This window comes from Tachyglossus aculeatus, chromosome 5, assembly GCF_015852505.1.
Source record: "Tachyglossus aculeatus isolate mTacAcu1 chromosome 5, mTacAcu1.pri, whole genome shotgun sequence".
Lineage (NCBI taxonomy): Eukaryota > Metazoa > Chordata > Mammalia > Monotremata > Tachyglossidae > Tachyglossus > Tachyglossus aculeatus.
In genome coordinates, this window is record NC_052070.1 from 73,872,163 (window position 1) to 73,894,229 (window position 22,067).

Here is a 22,067-nt window from a genome sequence, read left to right on the forward strand (position 1 = left end):
TAGATTTAATGTTTGATTTTAGGTGCTTGGATGAGCAGCTCTGAACAAGGTTGCTCTAAACTGACCAAGAAAATTACCAGGGGTTAGCAGGTTTGGCACTCTTGTGATCCGAGACTGGGGAAAGCCCGAGGTTTTGACGAGGTGGGTGAACTTTGCCTTTTGAGCCAGAAAGTGGACACTCTGCTACCACAGCAGTACTGCAGTCTGTGTTTCCACACTTCCTCTGAAACACAGACTGGCCTTGGTGGTGGGCATTAGAGGTCATTAGCTGACCATCAGCACCAACCTGCACTCTCCAGGCCTCATGCAGGACCCTGCTCGCCTTCCCAAGAACAAATGAGATCTCTGAGATGTTGCCTGATTCCTGAGGGGATTTGTAGCCCCACCTGCTGCCCTTGCGATTGATTTCTGCAGAAGCCTCTGTGTTGTCTGCTCTCCTACCCCGTTTCCAGCAACTGAAGATGTCAGGCCACTGATGTGGTGGGTGGGCGCCAAAGTGGATGAGGCTGATGAGCCAGGGCCACTGGCAGGCCCCACTGTTTCCCCTCCCCCAGCTCCACCCATGACAGGGGCTGCCATCTAGGCCCACTGCTCATTCACAAGTCTCCATGTGCCTCTCTGCCCACCCACCTGCCTGCCTTCCCTCCCTCCCTCCCTGAGAGCCCTTCCTTCCAAGCAGCTGCAATTGAATGAATGAATCCAGGTCACCACCTGCCATGGGACTCCAAGCCAGTGCTCTGGAGGAGACATGAGAACAAGGCCCAGCTGCCCTCTTCCCATTCAGTGCTCAGAGCCACCGCAGCCTAAAGGTGGAGGGGAGGGAGCTCCAGAGGCACCAGGAATCCCCTTCTCCATTAAACCACTTTTGGGCAATATTTGGCCTTGAGGCAATAGGCCAGGAGCTCTCCATCCTTTTTCTCACCTTTTTTATTATGATTTGTTTCATTTAAATATATATATATGTTTACCCCGCACCCATCACCCCCTTCCCAGGACTCTGGGGGTCTTTGCATTGTCCCTGCTCCCAGGATGCTCAGTTTTTGCCTTTGATTTTCTGCTTGGCAGAGATGTAGGGCAGGGCAGTCTGCGTGCTTTTATCCGACACGGTCTGTGTGCTACTGTTCCTGGTGACCTTCCGGGTCTGCCCCCCCACCGTGAGCGTGGGGGCCAGGTGCAAGTGCCGGCCGCTGAGGGGGGATCTCCGGGGTTTGCAGGTGGGAGGGGGTGGGGCAGGTTTAAGGGCCGCCTCGGTCTCTGTCTGGGGGGCCTCTGGCGGTGCCCCCCCACCCCCTCCGCCATCACTGCCCCCTTCCTCCTCCCCATTCTCCTCCCCCTGCTCGTCCTCCTCATCATCATCACAGCACAAGGCATGGTAGAGGACTTTGTCACTGAAGCGCACCCGCTCCCGGGTCCCTGGGGTTCGCTGGGGCTGCCCCTTGCTGGGGGCTGGGGCAGAACTAAAGGCCTCCTCACTGGAGGAGTCTGGGGTCTCCCCACGAGGCCCATTGGGGATCAGCACTCCACCATTCATGAGCCTGTAATCAGGCTGCCGGCCCCCAGGCTGCTCAGATCCGTCACCCGAGTCTGAGGGAGTGGAGACATCCAGGAAGGAACAAAACTCCCAGCTGTCAGAGAGGATGTCGGAGGTCATGAAGTCGAGATGGCCCAGGTCAAACAGACCGCCACCTCCTTTGTCACTGCTGGAAGTGCTGCTCACCGTGGCGGTTGTCCAGTCGTCTGGCTCCAGCTCGAAGTCGAAGTCCGAGGTCAGCTTGTCGATCTGACTCACCACCTGTTGGGGAGCAGAAAGGTAGTCAGCAGAGGATGTGAGTTTTGCCCCTCGACCCTCCCATGGTGCCCCTTGATCCCCTGGACAAATGGACCATGCTTGGCAAAATGCAGTTCTCACTGTTGCCAGCATTTTGGCAGCAGAAGGCCTCCAGGGATCCCACTGCAGGAGAGAACAGCCCAAAGACAACAGGCGGAGCAACTGTTCACTGGAAGTCACCCTTCAAGCCATCAGAATCTTGAGCATTTCTAGCATCACCTTCCTACTAAGCGCCTCCAGCCCCAAGACTCCAGGCAGGATGTCAGAGGCAGGACGCCAGAGACAGGCAAGTTTTCTGGGTCTGGGTGTGGCCATGACCAACTGCTAGACAAGACCAGAAGTCTCTTCTCCATCCCCATTTTGTCCCAGCTCCAAGCTGCTTCAGTTGCAACCAATCACATTCTCCTCTGAGCCTTCTAAGCCCCAAATTCCCCTCCCCTCCCCTCTCTGCATTCTCTCTGGACCTACAGGGAAGCTCCAGGATCCCCTTCTCCACCGGGCTGCCTTTTTGGCAATATTTGCCCTTGAGGGGATGTTCTGGGAGCTCTCCATGCTTTTTCTCACCTTTTTATTATGATTTGCTTCACCTAGATATGTATGTATATATTTTCCCCATGCCACACACACACACACACCCTGCCAACTCTGGGAGTTTTCAAGCATGTCTTTTGGATATCTTGGTTTATCCCAACCACCAACTCACCTGACACTAGCCCAATTCTTTCCCCACTAGGAAATCTCACCGCCCCCTCCAGCTCAGATGGAGAAGTGTGTGACCTACTGGAAAGAGCATGGGACTAAGTCAGAGGACTTGGGTTTTAATCCCAGCTGTGTTATTTGCCTGCAGAGTGACCTTGGGCAAGTCACTTGGCTTCTCTGTGCCTGTTTCCTCATCTGCAAAATGGAGATTAAGACTGTGAGCCCCATGTGGAGCAGAGACTGTGTGTCTGTCCTGAGTGGCCTAGTGAAAGGAGCAAGGGAAAGTGAGTCAGAGGATCTGGGTTCTAATCCTGGCTCCACCACTTGTCTGCTGTGTGACCTTGACCAAGTCATTTCACTTCTGTGGACCTCAGTTACCTCATTTGCCAAATGGGATTTCAATACGTGTTCTCATTCCTACTTGGACTATGAGCCCCATGTGGGACATGATTACCTTGTATCTACCCCAGCACTTAGTATAGTAAGTGTTTAACAAATACCACATATATTATTATTGTTAATAATAATAATGCAAATTATTATTAATTATTATTATTCATTAGATGGAGAAGCCAAGGTTATCAGGTGTGCCAGGTGCCAGTAAATCAGATCCATGATTTCCTGCTGTTTTTGTTGCCTGGAAGTCTCCCTGATGGGACAGATAGCCCAAAGCTGCTCTGAGGCTTTCATGTTTCCCATGAAACTAATTTGAGTTTCTAGGGACTCCTCTGGGCTGCAACTTCTAGCTGCCACCCATGTTGGAGGGCAGCTAGATGTTGCTCCCACAGGCCAAACTCAGTCTTCTGCTTTGACTACTGACTTGCTTAAGCCATGAAGATCCTTCAGCACTCCCTTGAAATGGTTGCCAGGCTTTGAACATGGTTCCCATTCTCCTGTTATCTTGGGGGTGGGGAGAAAAGCCCCAGCTTGTGTTGTGATGAGCCAGGATGACAATGAAAGTGGTCCTAATCAAAAAGAAGCAGATCCATCCAAATGTTTAATCAACTTCTGTCATTACTCCAGCTTCCCCCCCATCATTTTCAGGGAAGAAAATTGGGTGTTAGCAGTGGTGGTGGATTGAAAATCGAATCATCATCGTCATCTGGTTATACGTGTGTTCTTCAAATGTGAGGCTGCATTGTAACACCAGGGGAAACTAAGCTCTCTCTCTGTCTCTCTCTACCATTGATCGTATTACTCGTTGGAAGAATGAATAAACCAAATATTATTTGAAAAGCAATAAAGAAGCCATTCTTTTGCAGATAGCTTCTTGTTAAATGATCTCTGGATGCAGCCTCAGATGTAGATGCGCACACACACACACACACACACACACACACACACACACACACTCAATAGCATTTCCAGCTTAAACCAGGCCATTTACTCCTACCATATGTGCCCAACTCCCAAAAGCCCAAGGACAGAGGTGGAGGAGGATTTTTTTGACTCAGGCTTGATACCACCTCCATAGGCTCTATAGGCAATTGAATTCAATGCTCAGGGCACAGGCAGATTCTGATCTGGATTTCCATCTGGGGAAAAAAATGCCGCCTATACAATATCATATCCGGTGGAATCCCTTAAGGCAGCATTTGGTTTGAAAAGGCCATAGGCACTTTCCTTCTTGAAATGACAAGAGCCATGTTGTTTTAGACATCATTAGCCATAACACCTCTCCGACTCCCTGACTCCTTCCCCAGTCCAACTCCTCCCAAATGGGAGAAATGTTCAGAGGAAGCTGCCGTTCCCAAATGCCTCTGCCTGAGGTGCCTGCACTGCAGTGGCTGGGAAAAAGATTTTGACTGCAGGATGGTTTGTCAGAGCCTTTGGGTTGAAGTGCTCAGTTAGGCCACTGGGATCCCGTTGCTGAAATATGTGATGAGCTAGTACTCAGATCACTTACTATTAAAATCCATGCTTTTTATTCAGGAAAAAAATATGGTAAAGTTCTTGCCTTTCAGAGAAGAGTCCTTATGCACTGGGCTGTCCGCTGCACAGGCATGTGTGGTTCATTGGATAAAACTGAGAGGGACTGATGAGCCAAATGGATTAAAATGGACCTCTGCCTGACTCTCTTCTGCAAATCCAGGTGAGAGCAGCTGGGAAAGGAAAGAGGCCTTCCCGTTCCCCTCAGCTATAACCCTGAAGGGGGAAGGATCAACCTCCTGGAGTCAGCAGCCTCTAGGAATCCCAGCTTCTTTGTGGCCTAAAATATGGTGGAGGGATGATGTGGGAACCCACAGGTTCACAGAGTTTGCCACTCTGCAACCAACATTCTTTAGTTGCATGTGACTCTGGCACGGCCCAGCTGGGCCTCCACCTCACACCCTCTACCACACCTCAGCCAGGCCTCCTCAGCCGGGCCTCCACCTCACCCCAGCTGGGCCTCTGCCTGATCCCAGTAGGGCCCATGCTGCACCCCAGCTGGGTCTTTGTGCCACCCCAGCTGGACCTCTGCCTCATCCTAGACATGCCTCTGCCACACTTCAGACATGCCTCCCCCACACTCCAGCCATGCCTCTGCCACACCTCAACTGTGCCTCTATCTCACCCCAGCTGGGCGCTTGCCACTCACCCATCTCCCACCACACCTGAGCAGGGCCCCAGCCTTGCCCCAGCAGGTCCTCTGTCACAGCCCAGCCAGTTTTCCTCCACACACCCCAGATAGGTCTCCACCAGAGCCCTTAGGGGGCTATGCTCCCTGACAAGAGAATGGGCAGTGTGGCCACTATACAGAGCCACTCTTCCACCGCCTTGGGGACAGACGAATGGTTCTCCAACACATTGGTAGCTCCAGTGTGACCTCTTGGGTGTCTTTGGACCCAATCAAGGCTTTCCCTTTCCTTAGGTGTTGGGGATCTGGCTCACTCCCTTGCTCTGAAACAGCAGTGCAATATCCCCTTCCTCCTAGCTCAGTCCAGGGGTGAGGTAGAGAACAAGCTGATGTCAAAACCCAAATCCAGGACCCCAAATTCCAATTCCAGTCATTTCACCACCCTGAACAAGCCTCTGCACCTCTCTAGGGCTCAGCTGCCCCAACCATGCAATGGAGATGTTTAGGTGACCCACCTTACCTAAACTAGCATGTAGCTTACACCAGACCCAGCAGGGGAGGTTAGATATATTATTATTATTATTAGTAGTAGTAGTAGTATATTTGTTAAGCACTTACTATGTCCCAAGTACTGTTATAAGCACTGTGATAGATATAAGATAACCTGATTGAACAGAGTCCTTGTCCCACATGGGGTTCACAGTCTAAATAGAAGGGGAAAGAATGGGAGGGACAGAAGAAGGGGAAGGAAAGGGAGACTATAAGAAGGGTGGATAAAGCCCTTAGTGGAACCTAGTGACACTGTGTCAATGGAGGGTAGTTTGGGTACAACTGAGTTAGTAGAATCCAAACGAGGCACGACTATGAGTTGCCTTTATTTTTCGATAGAAAAAAGTGGCAGGGTGGTTCTCCATGCTCTGCAGGAGTGTACTTCAACCGGACACTGAGAACTCAGATAGTAGCTAAATCTGGCCTTTCTGAACAAAGCACAACAGAGCCCATGCAGAATTCTCCCCACTTTCCCACTTTCTCTTGCCCCTGTTCCTAGATGAAGGGGCTGGGAGGTGTTCACAGGAGGTTACTGGATGGGAATCTCAGGCTTGGCTCTGGCCTCTCAGCCTCCTGCAAAGAGCATGAAATGGTGGGGGGGAGACACCAAACCTAGAGAGAGAGAGAGAGAGAGAGAGAGAGAGAGAGAGAATGAGATCATCACCACTGAGTTAGTGGTAGAGTGGGACCTAGAATGCAGGTTGAGAAGCAGTGTGGTCTAGTGGATAGAGCCCAGGCCTGGGAGTCAGGAGGATCTGGGTTTTAATCCTGACTCTGCCACCTGTCTGTTGGGTGATGTTGGGCAAGTCACTTAATTTCTCTGAGCCTCAGATTGGGATTAAGATTGTGAGCCCCATTTGGGACTTGGTCTGTGTCCAACCTGATTAGTTTTTATCTATCTCAGCACTTAGTACAGTGCCTGGAACATAGTAAGTGCTTAACAAATACCATAAAAATCCCAATTATACCGGCCCTGGGAAAGTGACCAAGAGCAAGCAGACCCAGAAAACCAGGGGAAAGGCTTACTCCTGCTGGGTGAATAACACAGCCCTATCAAAAAAGAAGTTACCAAGTCCTTAATTGAAGTCATCCTTTGCCTCCTCTAAACTGTAAGCTCCTTATGAGGAGAGAATATGTCTACGAACTCTGTGATATTGTACTCTTCTGAGTGCTTAGTATAGTAAGCGCTCATGGTAAGTGTTCAATAAATACCATCGATTGACTGCTCTCTGCCCTGCTGCACTCTGCCTTCCATAACGCCAGGAGTTTTCAGGTCACTTGCTGCCTAGTGAGATGCTGATTGAGAGAGCATATCTGAGGGAGGGTCATATGAGATCAGCCCAAGGAGCCAGTCCTCTTCTGCTGGATAGTTGCTTCCTTGTGAGGTTTCTCCCATTCCAATGTGGTTCCAAGGGTTGGAAGAAGAGGAGGAGGTAAGACAGGGGCTGAAAGAGTGACTGTCCTGCACAGTGGGGCTTTCTTTTTTCCTCCCAGTCTCACTCATCAGAGCCCAGTCCCAGCAGATGAAGAGCTTAGATCCCAGGGACTAGAAGGACCTGGGAGATGGGGGAAGCTGCTGGGGCGGAGACTGGGAGGAAGATGGGGTAAGTGGAAGGAGGCTGCTGCTGCTGCAGCCACTGATTTTTCTATTCTCTTTACCATCAACTTTGAAGCACTCAGTCACTTTGCCCCCTCCTACCTCACCTTGCTACTCTCCTGCTACAACCCAGCTGGCACTTTTCACTCCTTTATAACTCACCTTCTCACTGTACTTCGATCTCATCTATCTCTCTGCCAACCACTCGCCCACATCCTGCCTCTGGCCTGGAACACCCTCCCTCATCGCATCTGACAGATAATTGCTCTCCCCACATTCAAAGCCTTACTGAAGGCACACCTCCTCCAAGAAGCCTTCCCTGACTAAGCACTCTTTTCCTTTTCTTCCATTCCCTTCTGCATCACTCTGACTTGCTCCCTTTACTCATCCCCACTCCCAGCCCTACAGCATTTATGTACATATCTGTAGCTTTATTTATATTGAAGTCTCTCTCCCCCTCTAGACTGCAAGTTCACTGTGGGTGGGCAATATGTCTGTTATATTGTACTCTCCTGAGTGCTTAGTAAATAGTAAATGCTTAGTTAATGCTCAATAAATACTAATGACTGACTATTGCTGCTCCTGCTGCTGCTGCCATTAGGAATGGGCCTGACCTGGGGCTCAGTGGAATTCTTAAGAAACCCTGCCCTCCACTGAGCCCTCTTCTTTGGCTCTAAACTGATCCACAGTAGGGAAAAACAACTTGAAGTGGTTGTCTCCAACCACACCAACTCCACCTGGGACTGGTTTGGTTTTGGACCAGCTGCAGATGAGCCTGGGAGCCAGCACCAGGGTAGACTCAGGAGCTCTGCTCAGCTCAGGACCTTCAGAGCCACGCCAGCCACTCAAGACAGGACTCCATCCCAAACAGTAGTACTCCAGGGTCACCCCAGCATCTCAGAGCCTTCTGGGCCTCCCCTAGACAGTCTTTGGGATGGGCTTAAGGGCAGAAAGAGCTGTCAAGCACCACCTTGTGATCTTTAAGGCACAGCGAAGGGGATTGGGAATACAAGCTTCCATCCCACTTCTTGCTTGGCCACTGATGCCAAGAGCTTGGCTGGGATCTGCTTTCCAAGATCTACCCTTCCCCACTGTCCCCCACTTGAATGTTCAGGATGCAGATTGGAGTGGAGGCCCAGCCCCCAGACCCAGGCATCCCCAGCCTGCTAGTCTAGACAAGGGTATTGGCTTCCTTGGCAGCCTCCTTGAGATGATCGATCATGGACTGCTACCTGGTGATTTCCTTGTTGGGGGTCAAATATCTAATATGTTTCTCCTCCCATCCGTTCCCGGGACACAAGGGTGGAGGGCAGAATGTAGCCCAGTGGCTCTGGGCTGGAGGAATGAGCTTAGTTCACTTTCTGCTCAGAATGCAGAAGCAAGCACTCATCACAACAGTTATTTTACACAATGAGGCTCAGAGAGGAGGAGTAATTTGCCCAAGGTCACAGAGTGTGTCAGTGGCAGACCTGGGATTATCATTCAGTCAGTGGTATTATAGAGCTTTTATTGTGTGCAGAGCATTGTTCTAAGCTCTTGGGAAAATATAATGTGGTAGACTTGGTAGACTCTTTCACTGCCCACAAGGAGTTTATGGTCTACAAGGGAGACAGATGTTAAAATAATTTTCAGAGAGGAGAAATAGTAAAGTGTAAGACTGTGGGGATGAAGTAACAAAGTATTTAAGGGGAACACAGTCAAGCACATAATCATTGGTGAGGGGAGCATAGATAGGGGAAATGAGGACTTAAGAAATCTCAGGATTAGAACCTTGGGCTCAATATTTGGTCACTGGAACAATCAAATCTGGCTTTGGACTGTTTACTTGTGGCTCAATGACCCATTTATCCAATACATTATCATAGGGGAGAGGGCCTTTCCACCCTGCTTTCTCCACCCTGTCTCTTTCCATCTCAGGACTCTGGCTTCATCTTCTCAGGTGAGCTTCCACTCTGGCAGCTGTTACTCTCCTAGCTGAGGCCAAGATGCAGCCAAGGCCTCCCAGGCTTTGGATTTTGGCCCCTGCAACACTTCTCTGTTCTCTGTAAATAGAGGGTGGGGAGGAGAAAAGAGGGAAAGTTGACCCAGTTGTACTGGCCAGAGGACAGAGAAAATTTGGCCGGCTAAAACAGCACAGGGCCAGAGAGCTGCTAATGACTCAAGCTCCTGGCTTTAGCTGAGCTCTGATAACACCCTGTCCTCTGGCTAACAGCTGCAGACAGCTCTCTCTCCCCTATTGAGTAAAGAGCTCTAAAGATGGAGTTTCAAACAGAACAAAGGCAACCAATGCTTGAAGTATGGCCCCCTGGGGTGGGGTTGCTGGTCATGTAAGAAGCAGCATGGCCTGGTGGAAACAGCTCAGGCCTGGGATTTAGAGAATCTGGAGTGTAATCCCAGCACTGCCACTTGTCTGCTGTGTGACCTTGGGCAACTCACTTCACTTCTCTGTGTCTCAGTAACCTCATCTATAAAATGGGGATTTAAACTGTGATCCCCACGTGGGACATGGACTGTGTCCAATCTGACTAACTTGAATAATAATAATAATGATGGCATTTGTTAAGCCCTTACTATGTGCAAAGCACTGTTCTAAGCACTGGGGAGGATACATGGTGATCAGGTTGTCCCATGTGGGGCTCACCGTCTTAATCCCCATTTTACAGATGAGGGACCTGAGGCACAGAGAAGTGAAGTGACTTGCCCAAAGTCACACAGCTGACAAGTGGCGGAGCTGGGATTAGAACCCGTGACCTCTAGCTCCCAAGCCGGTGCTCTTTCCACTGAGCCACGCTGCTTCGTGGCTTGTGTCTACCCCAGTGCTTAGTACTCTGCCTGGCACGTAGGAAGCGCTTCACAAATACCATTTAAAAAAAAATGTGATAGTTCAAACAGTGCAACTCGAGGCCTGCCTTCCCACTTGACTGTGGCATGCTGCCAGGCAGCTGTTCTGCAAAGCTAGCAGTGCCCCAAACCAGAGGTGGCTGCACGCCAAGAGGTGTTGGCTGGCGAATAGAGAAAGGGACACTTTGAGATCTTTCTGTAAGAGAAGCAGTGTGGCCTAGTGATTAGTGCATAGGCCTGGGAGTCAGAAGGACCTGGGTTCTAATCCCAGCTCCTCCTCTTGTCTGCTGAGTGACCTTGGGCAAGTCACTTTATTTTTCTATGCCTCAGTTACCCCATCTGTAAAATGGGAATTAAGACTGTGATCCCCATGTGGGACAGGGACTGTGCCCAACCTGATTACCTTATATCTCCCAGTGCTTAGTGTCACTATGTGCCACTATGAACCTGGCACATAGTGAATACTGAACAAATACCATAAAAAAAAAGAAGGAAGATGAGAGATCTGAGGAACAGGCTTATCTGAGCAGAGCAGGAAGTTGAACCCAAGCCTCCACACAATCCCACATCCCTCAATTTAAGATCCCTCAAGACCTTAAGACCAGAAGGAGGTGGGACAAGCCCAGAAAGGACCTCAAGCTCGGAAGTCAGAGAGTGTCAGTGCACGGAAGAGTCCGGGGCTCGTTATTCGTCATCCTACCCCTGGGAAGTGAGGAGCCCTTTCAGGCTCTTTGCTATTTCTTTCTTACATGGCTATGTGTGCTTAGACAAACACTGTGGGGTTCTCTCTGGTGCTGAGAGCTTTGGAGCCAAGATGAAAGCAGCGGTAATTTTCATTGCATATTTTTGTCCTTGGCAGATGCACTTGGCTCCATCCTTCCCCGTTCTCTCCCTTTGCATAGTCAGTGGCAGGCGGGGAGTCGGGGGGTGGGCATGCTCTCCAGGCCAGGGATCTAGTCTCTCTGTAGGATAGGGGTTCTGTGCTCTGGTTCAACAGGAAGACAACCTCACTTTACTTGGGGGAAGACCTGGAGGCTAGGTACATGGAGCTCAGTCCACACTCAGTGACTGGCCGATCCATTCAGGGCAGAATTAAAGAAACTGGGCTGAAACAATAGCAAGGGGGATTTAGGTTAGACCAAGGTGGAGATTAGCCATCTGATCACAGCCCTGTGGCACCACCCTGATTATACTTCTCTTGGGGCAGTATTTGGGCAGTTGCCCTCTATGAACTTAGTCTAGAGGGGAAGGACATATATGAATGGCATCTGACAATGCCTCTCTCCCCCTTCACACCTGTCCTCTTGCTCTGTAGGGGCAGCTCCATCCTGTAAATTTGTTTAGAGTGTGAAACAGGCAGGGGACAGTGGTCCCAGCCAGGGGACATTGGTCCTGTAGCAGGGCAGGGAGGGCAGAGTCTGCCCTTCTGTTGCCTTGGAGGACTCCCGTTTTGGCCAAAACACCCAACTCTCTTCTCAGTCCACCACATAGAGAGAAGGACACTCACTCACAGCCCCAAGGAGCAATGTTTGTGGCTTTCACCTGCCGTACCATTTCCTCAAAACGGCTCCCGGTTGGACATGAGTACGGCCATACTGTTTTTCCGCCATCCTCCCTCCTAAAAGCCCACAGCCTGGTTGTCTTCCTCCACTTCTCAGTGGCTTTTAACTCTACCATTAGATCAACTGCCAAATCCTGCCAGTTTTTTTCTCAATCTGGTATTTATTGAGCACTTACTGTGTGCAGAGCACTGCGTTAAGTGTTTGGGAGAGTACAATACAAAGCGTTGGTAGGTCCAATCCCTGCCCTCAAACAATTCACAGTCTGCCTCTTCCTCTCCTGGGAAACAGCTACTACCTGCTCAATCTCTGGTCATGTCATGGGAGACTATTATAGATCGTAAGCTCATTGTGCGCAAGGAACACAACTACCAACTTGGTTATATTGTAGTCTTCCAAGTAATCAGTACAGTACTTTGCACACAGTAATTGCTCAATAAATATGATTGATTGATTCATTGATTGACTACTACTGTATCAGCCTCCTTACTGATCTCTCAGTCTTCAGTCCATATTATACAATACTGCCTTGTCCAGTTCCCTAAAACGTGGCGTGGCTTGGCCCATGACTTGCCTTTCCTCACAAACCTCCAATGGCTACCTTTCTCTCTCCACATGAAGCCGAAACTCTTTACCACTGGCTTTCCGCTAGCTCTCTCCTCTTTGCACGTTGATTCTCTTCACCCACACCAGCACAGCTGGCATTATTCACTTATTCAGGCAACTTGACCTAAAGGAAGGAATATGAGGCTGGGAGTCAGGAGACCCAGGTTCTAGTTTCAGCTTTTCTACTGCCTTATAGAGTGGCCTTGGGTAAACCACATAACCTCCCTGGGCCTCTTCCCCTCTTCAAAGCCCTACTGAGAGCTCACGTCCTTCAGGAGGCCTTCCCAGACTGAGCCCCCCTTTTTTCTGCTCCTCCTCCCCTTCCCGTCACCCCTACTCTCTCCCTCTGCTCTACCCACTTCCCTGCCCCACATCACTTGTGTATATTTGTACATATTTATTACTCTATTTATTTTATTAATGATGTATATATATCCATAATTCTATTTATTTTTGATGCTATTGGTGCCTGTCTACTTGTTTTGTTTTGTTGTCTGTCTCCCCCTTCTATAGACTGTGAGCCTGTTGTTGGGTGGGGATTGTCTCTATCTGTTGCCGAATTGTACTTCCCAAGTACTTAGTACAGTGCTCTGCACACAGTAAGCACTCAATATATACAATTCAGTGAATTGAATGAATGAATGAATGGGCCTCAGTTTCCTCATCTTTAAAAAGGGTAAGAGATAGGCTGTGACTCCCAAGTGGGACAGGGCTGTGTCCAATCTGATAACCTTGTATCTACCAGCACTTAACACAAAGTGAGCACTTAATACATGCTATTAGTATCATCTGAAAACATATTATTATCATTGTTATTATTTTCATTATTATTTTCTCATCCTAAGCTCATCTTCTGACTACTCACACTTGACTCATCTCCAATGCCTCACTCACACTGCTGCTTGGAAATTCTTTTCCCACAGCAGTTCCCTTTTCCAAAACTCTCCTAAAATCCTATTTCCTCCAAGATATCTTCCCCAACTAATTCCCATCCTCCAAAGTCATGCAAACAGACTCCCTTAGTATTTACATATTTATGCCTGTACTTAGCACTTATGTATATCCATCTGTTCAATTATTTACTCAGCTATCTCATCAATTAATCAATCAATCATATTTATTGGGCACCTACTGAGTGCTGGGGTAGATACCTGGATCATTTTTCTAAGACATTTTTCTGACCACATTGCCCCCCCTCCGCAAAAGCTTCCAATAGTTAAACATTCCTCTCTGCATCAAGTAGAGACTCTTTTACATTAGCTGTATAGCACTCAATCAACTCTCTCCTACTTTAAGAACTCCCCTCTCCTACTACTACACCCCAGCTCACATGTTTTGTTCCTCTCAAAGGCAATCTACTTTGCCTTGTCCTCATTTCTCTGACTGCCAATCACTTGCTCACATCCTTCTCCCTCACTAGAACTCCTTCCCCATCATCTTCCAACAGAACACACAGCTCTCCCCATCCATAAAGTCCTGCTGAAATCACATGTCCTTTCATTAATTCATTCAATCGTATTTACTGAGCACTTACTGTGTGCAGAGCACTGTACTAAGTGCTTGGGAAGTACAAGTTGGCAACATATAGAGATGGTCCCTACTCAACAGCGGGCTCACAGTCTAGAAGGGGGAGACAGACAACAAAACAAAACATGTGGACCGGTGTCAAGTCATCAGAATAAATAGAAGTAAAGCTAGATGTACATCATTAACAAAATTAATAGAAGAGTAAATATGTACAAGTAAAATAAATAGAGTAATAAATCTGTACAAACATATATACAGGTGCTGTGGGGAGGGGAAGGAGGTAGGGCAGGGGGGATGGGGAGGGGGAGAGGAAAAAGGGGGCTCAGTCTGGGAAGGCCTCGTGGAGGAGGTGAGCTCTCACAAAGCCTTCCCTGATTCAGCTCTCCTCCTCTTCCCACCCTTTTCCCTACTCTATTGCCTCTCTCTCTCTTTCTCTCCATATATATATACACTACAGCACTTGGATACTTAAAATGACCAACCCCTTCTCCCCACACTTTACCCATATATACATATTTTTACCCTCTATGTTATTTCCTCCTTGTCTTTTGTTATGCTATCAACTCCATCTCTGACCCATAGCGATGCCTGGACACATCTCACCAAGAACACCCCACCTCCGTCTGCAGTCATTCTGGTAGTGTATCCATAGAGCTTTCTTGGTAAAAATACTGAAGTGGTTTACCATTGTCTCCTTCCGTGCAGTAATCTCGAGTCTCCATCCTTGACTCTCTCCCATGCTGCTGCCCAGCACAGGTGAGTTTTGACTTGTAGCAGATTGCCTTCCACTTGCTAGCTACTGCCCAAGCTAGGAATGGAATGGGTATGCCTCTGCTTGACTCTCCCTTCCATAGTCGAGACTTGTAATAATAATAATGATAGCATTTATTAAGTGCTTACTATGAGAAAAGCACTGTTCTAAGCGCTGGGGAGGTTACAAAGTGATCAGGTTGTCCCATGGGGGCCTCACGGTCTTAATCCCCATTTTACAGATGAGGAAACTGAGGCACAGAGAAGTTAAGTGACTTGCCCAAAGTCACACAGCTGGCAATTGGCAGAGTTGGGATTTGAACCCATGACCTCTGACTCCAAAGCCCATGCTCTTTCCACTGAGCCATGCTGCTTCTTTAGAGTACTGAAAGCTCTCCAGGTGCAAGCCTGAGAGTGGTACTTCCTCCTTCCTATAAGGTAGTGTAATGTTTTTCTCTCCTGTTAGGCTGTTAAATCCTTGATGGTAGAGGTCATCTTTGCTAATTCTGCTGTACTCTCTCTGTCTAAATACAGCATGCCTTGACATAGTTAGGTAAACACCTGTTCTAGCCTTCTTCCTGATCCCATTATTTGTAAATTCTTTCTTCTGACTGTTCCTCTCATTAGAAGGTAGCTGTTTTGAGAGCAGATTATTCTTTCAAGCATTTAATACAGAGCTCTACACCCCAGAGATACTCTACTGAATACCATTAACTACCATGGGGAAACAGAATGGCCTAGTGCAAAAACTATGGTCCTGGAAGTCAGACGACTTGGATCCTAATCCCAGCTTTGCCATTTGCCTGCAGTGGAATCTTAGGCAAGTCACTTCACTTTTCTGTGCCTCAGTTTACTCATCTGTAAAATGGGGATTCAATTTCTATTGTCTTCCCATTTAGACTGTGAGCTTCATGTGGGACAGGGAATGGGACAGGAAATGTGTCTGACCTGATTAACTTGTACCAACCCCAGGGCTTAGTACAATGCTTGGTACAAAGTAAGCACTTAAGAAATATAATAATAATAGTAATAATAATAATAATAAAAGATACCATTGATTAATTGACAGAAGACTTGCTAACAGTGAGGACCCTTAGATTCTGGAAAGGTTTCTGGAGGAATGGGGCAGAAACTCATTTCCACTGGACGGTTGGTACAGTTTGGCCTGGAGGCATCATAGTGCATTTTTCCTCCGAGAAATTTAGCTCAACAAGCACAAACCACTTCGTCAGCGTATTTTGCTTTCAAGGAGCTTACACACTCTGTATGCCTTCACTCAGTGAGTCATTACAGAGAAGCAGCATGGCTCAGTGGAAAGAGCATGGGCTTTGGAGGCAAAGGTCATATGTTCAAACCCCAGCTCCGCCAATTGTCAGCTGTGTGACTTTGGGCAAGTCACTTAACTTCTCTGGGCCTTAGTTACCTCATCTGTAAAATGGGGATTAAGACTGTGAGCCCCCCGTGGGACAATCTGATCACCCCTGTATCCTCCCCAGTGCTTAGAACAGTGCTTGGCACATAGTAAGCACTTTAACAAATGCCATTATTATCATTTTATTGTGAGCTGTCAGAACAAGCAGATTGGTGTTTCTATATTTTGTCTCTACACACACACACACACACACACACACACACACACACAGATTGTAGGAGGAACAGGCTCTGAGAAGGTGGCAGGTTGCAGCCAACACCCCAGGTACATTTCTGGGGTGACAATCCCCTTTATGATGACCAGATACTCTGTCTCCTGACTTCTTTCTTTGAGAATGAAACATCATTTGCCAATGGGAGTGAGGTTAGAGGTTAATCCAAATCCCACGCTATAGGAAATGACCTTTCCAGAAGACAAAGTGGAAGAGAGGAGGAAGTAGCTGCGTCCGGCTGTTCATCCTAAATTCAGAATTAGCAAAATATGCTATGGTATATAAATATATATATACATATATATTGTGCACACACACACACCCGGTATATCCATAAATCCATCTGCATGGCAATCATTCCATGAGCTCTGTTCACCATCACTGGAGGAAAACAGATGGCACACTCCCTTATAGTGTTAATACATTTGGATCAAGAAAGCAAAGAAATTGAATTCTGGACCTGCCTTAAATGGCACAAAAACACTTCAATTGGCATTATCACCTACCCCTAAGAGAGTCCCAAATTTCTCTCATGCACATGTGTACATTTAGACACACACCCACACCCTCACACATACATACACGACCACTGCTACTTCCTCCTCTCCTCTGCCTCTGCTGATTAACACAAGGAAGAACTCTTGCTACTTCAATCCAGCCCCACAACCTCACTTGGCTCTGCCTTCGCCCCTCAGACCTGCAGGAAAATCTTGCCTTATCTCCCAATCCACTGAGGATCAGGTTCCTTAGCAATGAATCTTTCTCACTGGCTGGAGAGAGTTACCCAATTCACCACTGATAGTGAAAATCACCTAGGGAAACATATATGGCTGAAAAAGCCAAGGTGGGACCCACAGTTCTGGCTGGTCACTTTGAGGACCTGTTCCTGAGGCCATTAAACTAATCACCAATAACATTTGTACTTCTGGTCCTTTGATATGATCACAGGCTCTCTACCCCAACTCTTCCACCTGAAGGCCCTCTGTCCACCTTCAGCATCACAAAGTACTCCTTTACAAAGTTTCCTCAGTGCTTGAAAATGGCTCAGACCGAGAAGGGGAAGGAAGAGGTGACATAAGACTGGGAATTCATCTTCCAGCCTCAACCTAAAGTAAGAATGATTTCTTATTTCTACTTCCCCCAAAGGGTCCCATTTCTTCCTCTGACTTGCCCCAGGCATGTCCACTGCAATCCTGGGGCAAAACACAGTGGAGACTTTAAAGGTCTTTGGCTAGGTACCTTTCCCAAGCCTCCCATGTCAACTGCTCTCTTTGTCTTGTGATTAGTTATCTATTACTTTTATTTGCTTCACTGGTGCTCACAGGACTCAATTTCCCCTTAGACCTGTGGTTTATTTTCTGTCCCCTTGGCTTTTACTGCAGCCTGATGCCGCTGCTCTGTGATGGGGAGCGTCTCAACGAGAACCTGTCATTTGGAAGTATCTCTTCCTTCAGTCCAATTTGCTCTTTATCGACTCGAGGGAGGGCTGGAGACCTCAGCTCCTCCTTAATTTGTACCTTGATCCCAATGAAGTCTAGAGAGCCGGAAAGGGAAAGGGCCACCGAGAGGCTGACACTCACTGATGGTAGCAGGCAACGCCTGCTGAAAGGGCAATCGGACCTAACTGGGGGCCTCCCTGTCCCTCGGGCCTGGCTGCGGCCCCGTGGAGAGCTGCTACTCTCTCTGCCTCTTATGTCGCTTCACACTGCCAATCTGCTTCCCTCCAGCTCCCCAGTGCCTCCCCGGCTCCCAGAGCTTACTGCCCCAACCTTTCCCATCCTCTCAGTGCAGCTCTGATAGGGAATGGGGATCTGATCTGGAACACAGCTGCCCTGGCCCCGAGCCCTCGATGGACACAAGTCTTTGCAGAGGACTTTGGATGTGAAGTGGCTGGCTGCTACACCATTCATTCAATCATATTTATTGAGCACTTACTGCATGCAGAACACTGAACTAAGTGCTTTGGAGAGTACAATACAACAATAAACAGACACATTCCCTGCCCACAGTGAGTTTACATCACCCAAAGCTCTGTGACCCAGCCAGAGCCGCGACTCACAGAGAGGTATGCAATCTGATCTGCAAAGCAAGATTCCTGAAAGCCCGGGAAAGACCCCATGTGTCTCCCCACAAACTGCACAGTATTTAGTAGGCAGCTCAGCAACAGGGAGCACAGAAGCAAGCCAAGAGCCTAGGGGAACCTGTCAGTTCAGTGTTGGGATATCGGGCAGTCGGTGAAACTCTCTGGGACTGAGGTTGGTGAAGCAAAGAATTAGTAGCAGGGACTCCAGACTAGTTCTTGTGCAGCCCACTGTCTTCCCATGTGACCTGTATGGTCATGGCACATCCCCTGGCTGCTCTTCAGTTGTTCCATCTAGAAGCTGGGAGCAATAATGTTTGTTCTCTGGCTGTGTTCCCAAGCTGAAAGAGGAGTTACCATCCACAGAGCAAGCTGAGGGTTGGGAACATGGTGCCAGCCCCATGGACCCACTTGGTATTTTTTGAGTGGTTAATAATAATAATAATGATAACAATAATAATGATAGCAGCATGTGTTAAGCACTCAGTATGTGCCAGGCACCATTCCAAGTGCTAGGGTGGATACAAGCAAATTGGGTTGGGCAGAATCCCTGTCCCACATAAGGTTCACAATCTTAGTTCCCATTTTACAGCTAAAGAAACCAAGGCACAGAGAAGTGAAGCGACTTACCCACGGTCACACAGCAGACAAGTGGCAGAACTGGGATTAGAACCCAAGTCCTTCTGACTCCCAGACCCATTCTCTATTGTGTTTAGAGGCTATGTCAGAGCCAAGTTTATTTCTATGAGTGCTAGCAGACAGTGCTGGTTAAGTGGCAAAATTATCTCTGTCCATTAAGGCCAGCTCAACTTCAAGCAATACAGAATTTCTCTACATGCAGTTGGAACAACATTCATATTATCAGAAGAATACAATATAAGAGAAATCCTTTAGAATAGAAAGCAGTAAACCCCTCAGGCGTTTTCCATACAACCCTGGATCTGCTATGTTCTAGGTGATCTGATAATACTGATAGGCAGGGCAAGGGGTCTTGATTAGCACAGGAGAGTAGTTTCATCTTTGTAACTAAGTTGTCTTGAGTAAATCCAGTCCTTAAGTGATTTGAGTCATTGCCAGAATTGGCTTGAGTAAATCAAGGGAAAGTTAAGTGATTCATTCATTTATTCTTTCAATCGTATTTCATGGCTCAGTGGAAAGAGCACTGTGGAAAGAGTGGAGAAGCAGCGTGGCTCAATGGAAAGAGCCTGGGCTTTGGAGTCAGAGGTCATGGGTTCAAATCCCAGCTCTACCAATTGTCCGCTGTGTGACTTTGGGCCAGTCACTTAACTTCTCTGTGCCTCAGTCACCTCATCTGTAAAATGGGGATGTGAGCCCCATGTGGGACAATCTGATCACCTTGTATCTTCCCCAGTGCTTAGAACACTGCTTTGCACATAGTAAGTGCTTAACAAATGCCATTATTATTATTATTATTATTATTGTAAGAGTGTGGGCTTTGGAGTCAGTGGTCATGGGTTCACCCCGGCTCCGCCAATTGTCAGCTGTGTGACTTTGGGCAACTCACTTAAATTCTCTGTGCCTCAGTTACCTCATCTGTAAAATGGGGATTAAGACTGTGAGCCCCCCTTGGGACATCCTGATCACCTTGTAACCTCGCCAGCGTTTAGAACAGTGCTTTGCACATAGTAAGAGCTTAATAAATGCCATCATTATTATTATGAGAAGCAGCATGGCTCAATGGAAGGAACATGGGCTTGGAAGTCAGAGGTCATGAGTTCAAATCCCAGCTCCACCAATTGTCAACTGTGTGACTTTGGGCAAATCACTTAACCTCTCTGTGTCTCAGTTTCCTCATCTGCAAAATGGGGATTAGGACTGTGAGCCCCACGTGGGACAATCTGATCACGTTGTATCCTCCCTAGTGCTTAGAACAGTGCTTTGCTCATAGTAAGCGATTAACAAATGTCATCATTATTATTATTATTACAATGCTGATTCTCTCTGCTTGTATAGGGCTGTTTCTACCCTCTCCATAGGGGCACAGACCAAATGAAGATGAAGGAGGTTGGGTCAGCCAAACACTTTGAGGTCCCCTGGAGAAGGCAGCCAAATCCATTTCAAGGCATCCTTGTTAGCAGGCCATCTGCCTTCCACCTCCATAGCTTGGGAGACTACAGAGCCCTTTTGCTGTGTCTCTTTGGATGAATGGAGCTCTACCAAATATGTGGGGAGGAGCAGAGACAGAGAGAGAAGGAGAGAAGGAGAGGTAGGAAAGAGGGAGAGAAATTGGGAGAGGGAGAGAGGGAGAAAGAGAAGGACAAAAGAGAGAATGGGGGAGAGGGAGGGGAAGAGGGAAAGAGCATAGTGGCTTGGTGCCTCATCCTCCTCCTTGCCTGCCTGGTGCTTAATCTGCTTTTTCCTTCATGGGAGAGGACAGTGCCTCAGTAACCAGAAAGAGCAATTTGTGTGTTCTTCCCTGTGGTTCCAGTGAGACACAATGTTCTCTGTGTGTGTGTGTGTGTGTGTGTGTGTTGTGCACATGTGTGCATAAGTAGTAACTTGCCCAAGTCCCTCACCAGTGTCGACTTTACTCATTCTCCTTCAGGTGAGCAGGGGGACCCCTGGGTAAAAACCGCCAGTGCCCCAGCCTGCTCCAGGCAGGAAACATCAATATGGCAACCTGATCTCTCAGTATCCTTGTTCTTAAAGAGGTGACTGTTGACTGTCTGCCAGAGAGGCTGGAGGAGAGCTGAGGGGGTGAGGCTGGGATCTGCAGGCCATGGGAGTGAGACTCCAGGCATTGCCCATTTAGTGCCCTGCAGATGGTCCCTGCTTCCCTGGTGCAATCAATCAATCAGTCACATTTATTGACCACTTATTGTGTGCAGAGCACTGCACTAAGCACTTAGTAGAGGAGCAGAGCCATGGCTTTGCCCAGTGTCCCTGGGGGCTGGGTTCCTCTTCCACTTTCAGCCACAGTGACACTGTAGGTCAATTGCTATTTCCCAATGAGATCTTCCAGGGCTGCCTGAGTCAGGAGAACAAGGTGGATGGGGAGGCTTCCCTGACAAGGGAAGATGAGCCAGAGAATAGGCAACCTACCCGGAGCCTGGAGAGGGAGTGGGCCTGCCTGCTTTTAACTCATCTCCTAGCCTCCTCTCCTAGGATGGCCATCAAGTGTCCTGTGGCCTCCTTGAGGGCTGGCCCACAGCTCCCCACTAAGCTCATTGTGGGCAGGAAATGTGTCTGTTTATTGTTGTATTGTACTCTCCCAAGCACTCAGTACAGTGTTCTGCACACAGTAAGCACTCAATAAATATGATTGAATGAATAAGCACTTGGGAGAGCACAATACAGTAGAATTAATAATAATAATAATGATAACGGTACTTGTTAAGCACTTACTACGTACCTTGCACAGTTTTAAGCACTGGGGTAGATACTTGTTAGGCAGATTGGACATAGTTCCTGTCACACTCTTAATCCCCATTTTATAGATGAGGTAACAGTGGCCAAGAGAAGTGAAGTGACTTGGCCAAGGTCACACAGCAGACATGTGGTGGAGCTGGGATTAGAACCCAGGGTCTTCTGACTCCGAGGCCCATAGTCTATCCTCTAAGCCCTGACATGCTCCCTGCCCTCAAGGACTTTACAAAGGACAGGGGAGACAGACATTAAAATCAATTACAGCTAGGGGGAAGACAGTGGAAAGATAGATTAGTGGACAACTAAGGGCTTAAAAAGGAGCCTAAGTGGATGACTATAGAGGTTCTATAAAGGCCTGTGAGTGAAAACATGCAGAGGTGGTACAAAAATGCTGTGGTGGCTGTTGGAAGTAGGGGAGAAGATAAATTAATCAGAGGTTTCCTG

The 22,067-nt window shown here is 48.1% G+C and overlaps 1 protein-coding gene across 2 annotated transcripts in view; it reads right to left on the reverse strand.

The window, feature by feature from the left end:
* Positions 1–889: 889 nt before the first annotated feature.
* The window catches only part of INSYN1 (inhibitory synaptic factor 1), a 62,832-nt gene continuing 41,654 nt past the window's right edge, over positions 890–22,067 (reverse strand). For both annotated transcript variants that reach the window (XM_038746973.1, XM_038746974.1), the window contains exon 2: positions 890–1,792. In XM_038746973.1, the coding sequence (XP_038602901.1) occupies positions 1,034–1,792 (759 nt within the window). In that variant the 3' untranslated portion in view covers positions 890–1,033. The remainder of the gene's footprint in view (positions 1,793–22,067) is intronic.